The 9,091-nt window shown below is 65.3% G+C and overlaps 2 protein-coding genes across 2 annotated transcripts; one reads left to right on the top strand and one right to left on the bottom strand.

The window, feature by feature from the left end:
- Nucleotides 1–245: 245 nt before the first annotated feature.
- AMSG_11987 (uncharacterized protein) lies at nucleotides 246–2,476 on the top strand (the record flags this gene model as incomplete). Its single annotated transcript, XM_013900984.1, has 2 exons — nucleotides 246–1,192; nucleotides 1,558–2,476. 2 exons carry the CDS (start codon nucleotides 246–248, stop codon nucleotides 2,474–2,476), a joined length of 1,866 nt encoding a protein of 621 aa, XP_013756438.1.
- Nucleotides 2,477–3,370: 894 nt separating this feature from the next.
- On the bottom strand, nucleotides 3,371–8,491 carry AMSG_06541 (uncharacterized protein; the record flags this gene model as incomplete). Its single annotated transcript, XM_013900937.1, has 2 exons — nucleotides 3,371–8,285; nucleotides 8,388–8,491. 2 exons carry the CDS (start codon nucleotides 8,489–8,491, stop codon nucleotides 3,395–3,397), a joined length of 4,995 nt encoding a protein of 1,664 aa, XP_013756391.1. The 3' UTR covers nucleotides 3,371–3,394.
- Between the last annotated feature and the right edge of the window lie 600 nt (nucleotides 8,492–9,091).

Below are 9,091 nucleotides of genomic sequence, written 5' to 3'. Positions count from 1 at the left end.
ATGATGGTATTAGGTAGAAAGAGGGGGGTGGGAGGGGCTTTGTTCTCTCCAGCTTTTTTATTAGAATTCAATTGTCTTTCAGCATCATGCCGCCGACCCTAGCGTTAGTCGGGCTGGGGTGGGGGGAGGGTGGGGGGGGGGGGGGTTCTCCTGTTCATCTGTGGGCTGAGCCGTGGAAGGTTCTGGTGCATGACATGGAAGGTTCTTCGGTGCATACTCTTCTCTCCGCTGTGTGGCTACTTGCGATGGCTGCAGCATCCGAGTCGACGCGTTTGACTCTGGTGGAGCTCCCTGTGGATGTGCTTGGTGCGGTGGCAGTGTACCTGCCGCCGGACGGCCTAGTGGCGCTGATGGGCACATGCGGGACGATCCGACGGGCACTGATGCACGACGCGCTGGTGTGGCGGGTGCGCTTTGATGTGGCTGACTACATGGCGTTTGCGCGCGGGCTGTGCGCCCCGCCGGGCACGGTGGTGGCGATCTCGTCATCGCGCGGCGGCTACGCCTCGGTGGGCCTGTTCGATTTGGCGTTGGTGGTCCCGGGCGCAAGCGACTGTGACTGTCTGAGTAGTAGCGATGCGAGCAGCATCAAGTGGGCCCGGGCGTCACACGCGGTGGCGGACGCACGAGAGATGATCGCCATGCTTGAAGCGAGCGGGGTGGCATCTGCGAGTGCGGCCCACGCTGTGGTCGCCTTTCACGACCATGTGCGTGGGGCGACTTATGTGACGCCAATGCCGGCCCATTTGGGCGCGCGCATGATTGCGGCAGCCGCCGCGGTGGGCATCTTTGTGCCCGGATCGATCTACGGTATTGCTGATGTGGATGGCGACGACGATCCGCTGCAGCTCGGCCTGGACACGCTAGGGGTGGTGCCTGGCGAGTCACTGGTGGCGGCCAGCCGCGGCCGGTACGGCTGCAGCTCGGCCGGCATAGGCTCTGCATCACAGACAACGCAGTTTAGGTGGCGATTTGTCCTCCTCGCCCTGATGGCGCAAGCCAAGACCGGGGCGCTGTCGGACTACCCGCAGCTTGCCGATGCCATCCTGCCGCCGATGGCGATGTTCTCGTCGACGCCGTCAGCGCGTGTGCAAGAGCAGCTTGACGATCTCATCAAGGCATCCAAGTTTGTCGACTTTGTGCAGAGCGGGAGAGAGTCCGATGGCGTCACCAGCAAGCCAATCTATGAGTTGTCCCCTCCACGGTGGCCAGCAGGAACCGATCTGGAGGTGCCCGTCTTTCGCGTCAGGGAGCTGATCGAGGGCATCGAGCCGTTCCTCCGGCACGTAGCAGACAATCTGGAGAAGTAATGAAGCGATTGGTGCGACCGAGGCTATTGGGTGCCCCCCCCCCTTTTCCAGCCCATGACATTAATCGTTGCGCCATCGATTAACCCCCCCCTCCCCTCCCCCCCCCCCCACCCCTCCCTCCCCCCTCTCCCTCTCTTTCGCCCTCACCCCTCCCCATGCTCCGCACCGTCACCGCCGCCATCACCACCGCCGCCCGGACTCCCCGGCGGCATGGGTCGACTGTCCCCCGGCGGCGCGGGCGGGTGAGCTACGGGGCCATCCCGCCGCCGCCGTCGCGGAGCTCGGGCTGGCTGGCCGCTGCGGCCGACGGAGCCGGTGATGTCGCGCTCCCACCGTACGCGCTGACGGGCGGAGCATCCCCGCCGATGGAGCCGCCGCTTGTCCTCGAGCCCGGATCAGACGAGGATGTGCGGGCGAGGCGGGCGGCGGCACTGGCGGCGCGGATCCTGGGCGAGGCACTGGCGGCGGTGGAGGACGGATCGGTGGCGACCAGCGCCGAGGTCGATGCTCTGGTTGTCGACGCCGCCGTCGCCGCCGGCGCCTATCCCTCGCCGCTCAACTACTCGGGCTTCCCGGCCGCTGTCTGCGTCTCGCCGAACGAGATCCTCTGCCACGGCATCCCGAACACCGCGCCCTTCCTCCCGGCCGACGTCGTCTCCATCGACGTCTCGGTCTACCTCGATGGCTTCCACGGCGACACTGCCGACGCCGCCATCGTCCCGGCGCCCGACGGTACGCCGACGCCGGCCTCATGCGCCGACCTGGTAGCTGCCGCCCGCGGCGCCCTTCACGCAGGCATTGCCGCCGCAGGCCCGGGCGTCCCGCTCGCCGCTATCGGCGCCGCTATCGCCGGCTACGTCGCCGCCAAGGGCCTCTCGGTCTCGCCGGACTTTTGCGGGCATGGCATCGGCAGGCACTTCCACACCCTGCCGTTTGTTGTCCACGACTTTAACTACGAGGAGCTGATTCTCGAGTCCGGCATGGTCTTCACCATCGAGCCTATCGTTGCCGAGGGCGACGCCTCGACCTTTGATCTGTGGGACGATGGGTGGACCGCCGTCACGCCCGACGGCTCGTGGTCGGCCCAGGCTGAGCATACCATCCTCATCACCGATTCGGGTGTCGACATCCTCACCGCTCGCCCATCGACGCAGCAAGCGCAATAAACCGCCCCCCCCCCCCCCCTCCCCTCACCCACCATATCAGATTCTACAAACGTGTTTCTTGGTCTCTTCTTGCTCCCCCTTTCCCGAGGATGCGGGATAGGGGGGGGAGGCATCGACTGCTTCTGCTGCGATCCCTCTCCGGCCGGCAGCGCGTCGCAAGACCGGGCTGCGGGCGGGAAGGGGAGACTTGGGGTGGCCGATGCACAGGATGATCGGCATGGTCTCACCCAGTGTGGCTCAGCGGCGGCGCAGGCGCGAGGGCGAGGACGGCGGCGGATAGCGGCCGCGTGCGGCGGTAGTCCGCGGGCCCCACAGGGCGGCCGAGGCCGGCGAGAGCATGACGTAGGCATCGGTGGGCGAGAGGATGCGGCGGCCAGAGCCGACAGCCCGAACAGGCACATGTCGCGACTGGCCGGCCACGGTGCCAAACCGAGCTCCGGGGCCCGGCGCGGGCGAGGCGGCGATGACGGTACCGGCGGCAGGCGGGACAGCGTCGTGTGCGGCGGCCAAATTTTCAAACTTTTGGTCGTTGGCCGAAGCCCCGGTCGCGGCGCGGCGCGGGGTGGTGGCGGGCTTGGCAGCCGGCTTGGCGGAGAGGGACTTGGCAGACATGGTTGATGACTTCTGCCCGTAGCCTGGGACGTTGTTGCAGATGCGGCCAAGCGGCTTGCGGGTCGAGGCAAACATGGTCTGTCGCTGGCGTGTGTTGTGCTGTGCGTGAGGTGCGCCTGCCGAAAGCCCTCCGCCGACTGCCGGCCGTCGGCGACACGACACGTCGACGGGCGAGCGGCGGCTGGCGGTGGCAGATTTCGGTGGAACCTGCGGCTCTCCGAGCGGGTGCGCGCGGGTGATCGAACTCGGCGCACCAGCGAGATGGCCCGCGGCATATAGAGTTTGTGCGACTCTGGCTTTACTCTGCTACCGTGTGTGCTTGTCTGGCACAACCACAAAGTATCGGTTGATGGCTCGACGGAACCGCTCCTTGTACTGGTGCGGCGAGATGACGGTCGGCCGCTTTCCGCCGCCGCCGAGGATGCCTGTCGACTTGACCCACGACTCGAGGTGCTTGTCCCATGTGTACTGCCGGATGTAGTCGATGATGCCGACGGTGAGCTCGCCGGTTGTGTAGTCGATGCCTAGTAGGAGTGAGTAGTCCATGACCTTGAGCGAGGCGAGGAGGAGCGAGTCGTTGCACACCGCAGAATACAGGTACACCTTGGAGTACTCGCGGACGTAGAGCGGTGACTGCCAGATGTACTCCAGAAAGTTCTCGTCCATCAGCACCTGGTCCGGCGCCTTGGACTTGACGTACCGTGACCGCTCCGAGCCCTTGAGATCAAACACCTTGTCGATGCTCTTGCCGTAGAACAGGTTCTCCATCAGCACCACGTACTTGCGGTATTTGACGCCAGACTCGCGCGACCGGATCTCCACCTTGTACAGCCCAAGGAACTTGACCAACAGCGATGGCACGTCGTCGTACAGCACACGCATCATGTACTCAAAGTATGACGGTGCAAACTCGAGGAACGCACCCATCTCTACCTTTTGCACCTCCTTCAGAATGAGCCGGTCGTCGAGCGTCTTGAGAAACTCAGAATCGGTCTTGCCGCCCGTCGCCGCCCACTTGACGCACCGCGCCAGCGACGCGAGCACGTTGTCTTGTCCGCCGCAGTACTTGGCACGCAGTGCGTGGAACGGCGCCGCGTAAAAGGCTTTGACCGAAAACTGGAACCCGCGCGAGCCAAACTCGAGCTCCGCCCGAAACGACGGTGCCGCCATCAGCAGCTCGCGATGTTCAGCCTCGCCCATCGCCCCACTCTCGATCCGCTCCGGATCAACCTCCACACCCACTTGCCGCATCTGGTCTGCATAGCCCTGCGACGCGAGTAGATATCCAATCAGCGACGTCGGCTCGTCGTCCACCACAGGGTACGGCGCGTATCGCCGCATCACCGGCTCGAGGCCAAAGTGCACGTGTTCCAGCTGCCACACCGCGAGCACCTCACTCTCGTCGCTTCCCGCCGCCAGTGCCACCCCACTCGCAAGTTCGCGGTAGACCGCGCTCACTTCGGCACGCGATGCCGCAGCCTCGGCCCGCGCCACAAGCTCCTGAGCATCCGGTCCATCTTCCATGTGCCCGGCATGCTCTGCTTCTTGCATCCGCGCCAGCAGCGACGCACGTTCTGCGTTGAGCAATGCATAGCTGGTGTGCGCCTCAAACTTGAGCTGGCGATTGGGCCCGGCCACGGACAGCAGCCGCAACGGCTCGTACTCGAACGATAGCACCAGTCCGCCACACGCAAAGAGCCGCACGTGGTCAGAGTGTACAGGATGCTCGCACCCGCCGCGGACCGCCACAGGCACCGGGTAGAACGTCGCCTCCAGGTACTTGCCAAATGAGAGCATCCACGTCGCCCCACTCACAGGCCGCACCGCCGTCACCTCCTCGCACACCTGGCACGCCGACCACATGACCAGCTCGTCGTCGCCCACCCCAGGCAGCGGCTCCTCCAGCCGCGCCACCCGCACATGCACCGCGCCGCCGGCATGCGCGTACGTACACACATGCGCCAGCATGTCTCGCTGGCAGTTGACTTGCCGGCACGTGTTGCTCAGGTCAAAACACACCTCCACGTACTGCCCGAGCGTCATGTCCGAGCCTTGGTAGAACTCCAGGACCTGCGCGTGCGGGATGCAGCACGGCTCCGGCTTGTACATCGACGCCGTCGTGAACAGGACCCGCAGGTCCTGGTACTCAAACGCAGACGCCACGCATAGATTACCCTCATCATTCTCGCCCTCGCCGGTCCGCGAGCTCCGCCGCGACGCCTGCGGGGAAGGCACTAGGTCCGACGTCAGTCGCAGCACCTCGACCTCGGCCCCGCGCTGTGAGCCCGAATTGAGGTTGTGGGTTGAGAGCGTCCGCGATGCGAGCGAGATCTCGCCGTTCGCCCCGTCAGACCCCAGTCCGACACCCGCGGCGCCAACCGCGGCCGCGACTGCCGCCGCCGCCACCGCCTGCCCACCATTCTCCACCTCCCGCCCGCCATCGACCGGTGAAATGTGCGCAGCCTCTGGATACTCGTCAGTGTACCGCGGATTAAGGTATACACCAGGCGTGAGCGAGAGGTGCCGCCGCGCAAACGAGCGGCTGTATGCCACCGCGTTTGGCCCGAGCTCAGCGTAGCCGGCGGCTCGCCGCCCACAGTCCACCCACTCGGTCCATTCGCGAGAGAAAGGGCGCCCGCTCAGCTGTGCTCGCTCCGCCAGCCACAGGCCGTACGATTCTGCGTACACCGCGCCCTCATCGGCCAGCAGCGATGCCTCCAGCAGCGCGTGCATCGATGAAAAGACCGAGAGCTGGACAAGCGCGTCGAGAACAGCCTCGAAGCTGCTGGGCCCGATGCGCGGCAGCCAACCTGGTGGCGCTCTCCCGCGCAGCAAGAGTGTGACTCCTAGCGATGGCGGTGTCCCGTCAAACACCAGCATGTGCTTCCGTCCGCCGCCCGGCGTGCTCAGCACCTCGGACCGGAACCGCACGCACGAGCCGAGCACTCCCGGGTTGGCGCGGATGGCGTCGACAGAGGTGAGGACCGTGGCTCCGGTCTGACGTGCAAGCCGGACGCAGAGATGCAGGCCAGCCGATGGGATAAGCGTGACGCCGGCCTTGAGCAAAAAGTCGAGCGCCAGTCGCGACACACTCCCCGCCACCACGACCACCTGCGGGTTGACGTCCATGATTTTGGCCACCTGCAGCCGCAGAAACTCGCGCTCCTGCACAAGCAGCGTGTCAAAGTTGGTCAGCATCGACGAGGCACCTTGCCGCTCGTGCTCAAGCGAGCCAGCGAGCAGCAGAATCCGCGGGTGGCCAATCGACGTTGCCATCTTCTTATGCGCCACGCGCTTAAAGGTGACCGAGCCGAGAATGACTCGTGACTCGCGGACCTCACCGCCCGCCACATACTCCTGGTGGATGTACGCTCGGACGTCGAGCTCGTCGCCAGGCATAGCCGACGGAGCCACGTGCGCCGCAGCCTCCCGCCCAAGCTCCGCCAGCGGTTTCTCCCACAGCGCCGGCAGCCTCTCCACCGCCAGCGCCTCTTGGAGAACGAGGCCGCTGTATGCATCGTACGTGTGAGTAAGCTCCTCGAGCACCTGAGCGCGAGCGCAAGCGTGCTGAGGTGCCCTTGCATCATCGACTTGCTCCGGACGTGGAAGCGCCGTGAGCGACGCAGACCGCATCATGCTCGCCGTCTCAACTCCGAGCGACGGCACGTCATCTCGACTAGACAACAACACTGACGAGTCCGAGTCCGAGCCCGAGTCCGAGCCCGAGTTCGCCAACTTTGTCGCCGGCTTGTGTTTGTGCCGGTTAAAGCCGAGTGCGGCAAAGTCGCGGCCGGAAAAGGTGTGCATGGCACCGGCCCGGAAGCTGGAGCGCTTGGACGAGCTCTGGCTTGCGCCGCCCATGTCGGCATCGGCCGCAGTTGTCGAGTTCCACACCTCGTCGAGATCGTTAATGTCTTCGGCGAGCGCTGCTGACGCGAGGTCCATTGCGGAGATAAGATCCATGTTAGAGACGTTGAGTGCGGTTGCCAGCCGGCGCGCAGTCGCGGATGAGGCCTCATTGCGGTCGATGACAGTCTCGTCGCCGTCGGCCTCGCCGTCGTCTGACTCCTCGCCCTCGCAGTGGCGGCTAGACCCAGATGAGTCCGACGAGACATGGTTCACGCTCGAAGGGCCTTCAAAGTTGAGTGAGGCCCGGATGCGAGCCTGTTTCCTGCGCAGGGAGGAGGTAGGCGAGCAGCCAGTCTCCGAATCGGTCTCGGACTCCGAGACCGGTTCAATGTCGGAGACCTGCGGGGAGTCGACGCCGCCGGCGCGAGGCTTGGCAGAAGCCCTACCCACACGATGGGCGTCGGCTTTCTCGGTCTCGTTGTCAACGCTCCTGGGATGGACCGAATGGATACGGGCGTGTTTCCGCGACGACGACATGGGCGAGAGCATGCCGATGATGCGTGTCTGCGACTCGGTCCGCATGCCGCGGGAACGCTGCTGGGCGGCAATCGAGCGAATGCGGCGGGAGCCTGCGCCATCAGCGGCGGCAGCCAGCGCCGACTCGAGCGCACGCAGTGGGCCAGCAACCAGCGCGCCGCCCGACTCGCGGCGGGTGCCTGCCGGAATGTGGAACGAGACCGCCGAGCCGCCACCGGCTTGCGGCTGCATCGGCTCGAGCACGCCCGAAGATGCGCGGGCCAGCCGACGTGAGGTGGCTGCCTCTGCGCTGGCTCCGACTCCGGCGGCTGGGTCGCCATCTGACTCGCGGCCGTCTCCAGCAGGCACCAGGTCACGCGCGTCGCTGTCAGCACAACTGCGGTCATTGTCAGCGTCAGGCGTGCGAGCAATGAGCCTCGACGCCGCGCGAGCCTCCAGAAACGAGTCGTGACACGGCTTGCACGTCCGCTGCAAATCAACGCGGCCAAAGAGGGCGCCATCGAGGCGGTACTGCGAGCACGATGCGCAAAAGACGAGTCCACAGAGACGGCAATGATGCCTCCGACGGATAAAGTTGAAAAGAGCAGCGCACTCTGCACATGCCGGCGCCGCCGCGTCAGGAATCCAGAACTCCTTGGAGAGAATACGAACGCCATCGCCCGAGATTGCCGGCGGCGGAAGAGCCGAGCCCGGCCCATTGTCGTCCACGTCGCCATTGCTGAGACTACCGACTGCCGTCTGATAGCCATTGACGCTGATGCGCGAGCCATGTGAGGAGAGCAAAGCGGTAGTCTCGGACGCACCGTCTCCTCTGCCGCGAGATCCATTACTCGCAGGCACCGTCATCAGCAGATTGCCACCGCCACCCGCGCCATGTGTCCCTTGCTCCTGGCTGGCCGCCAGCAAGAGGTACTGCTCCTCGCTCTGGCCACACCACTTGCTCCCGGCCACAAGGAGGACGACCGCGAGAATGCTCACCACAAGCAGCGCAACCGCTATCCACGCCAGCGCATGCATGGCCTGCCCGTGTCAGGAGAGGTGACCGTGCGAGAGGTGTGCTATGCCTACCTGTCGGCCGCCTGCTCCCCTGCCGCCACCGCCGGAGGGAGGCGCCGCTGGTGCTGACACGTGCCGATTCGTCTGCCCTGCGCCGGGCAACCCAGCTTGTGCGATCAATGGGGGGGAGGGGGGATGTGGGGATGGCCGGGAGGAGGCGATGCGCGCGCGCCGCACGTGCCAGTGATCGTGCCTGGGCGGGGGGGGGGGGGGGGGGGGGGTCGATCGGTGGCCATGGGGCGCGTAGAGCGCGATGGGGTTTGGTAGGGGCATATTTGAAATTTGAGTAACTCCCCAGCGCAGCATGCATATCCATGCTGGTCCGACGATGGCCGTGTATGGCAAAGTGTGACATGGATGGTTGCATGCCATGCCGATGGATCAGTAGCGCGTCGATGAAGATATCGATTGGTCACCAGACTCATCATCACCTCGCTTGGCATTGTCAAAACAGCAGCCGATGACTCCCTCCCCATTCCCGCCCAACCAACCCTTTGGCCATCCCCTCCAATCCCCCCATCACCTTCTCTACCTCGAAGCGATTGCTGGTGAGGCATGAAC

Source organism: Thecamonas trahens, assembly GCF_000142905.1.
Source record: "Thecamonas trahens ATCC 50062 unplaced genomic scaffold supercont1.33, whole genome shotgun sequence".
Lineage (NCBI taxonomy): Eukaryota > Apusomonadida > Apusomonadidae > Thecamonas > Thecamonas trahens.
The sequence above is the reverse complement of the archived record's forward strand: the minus strand, read 5'-3'. Positions and strand labels throughout refer to the sequence as shown.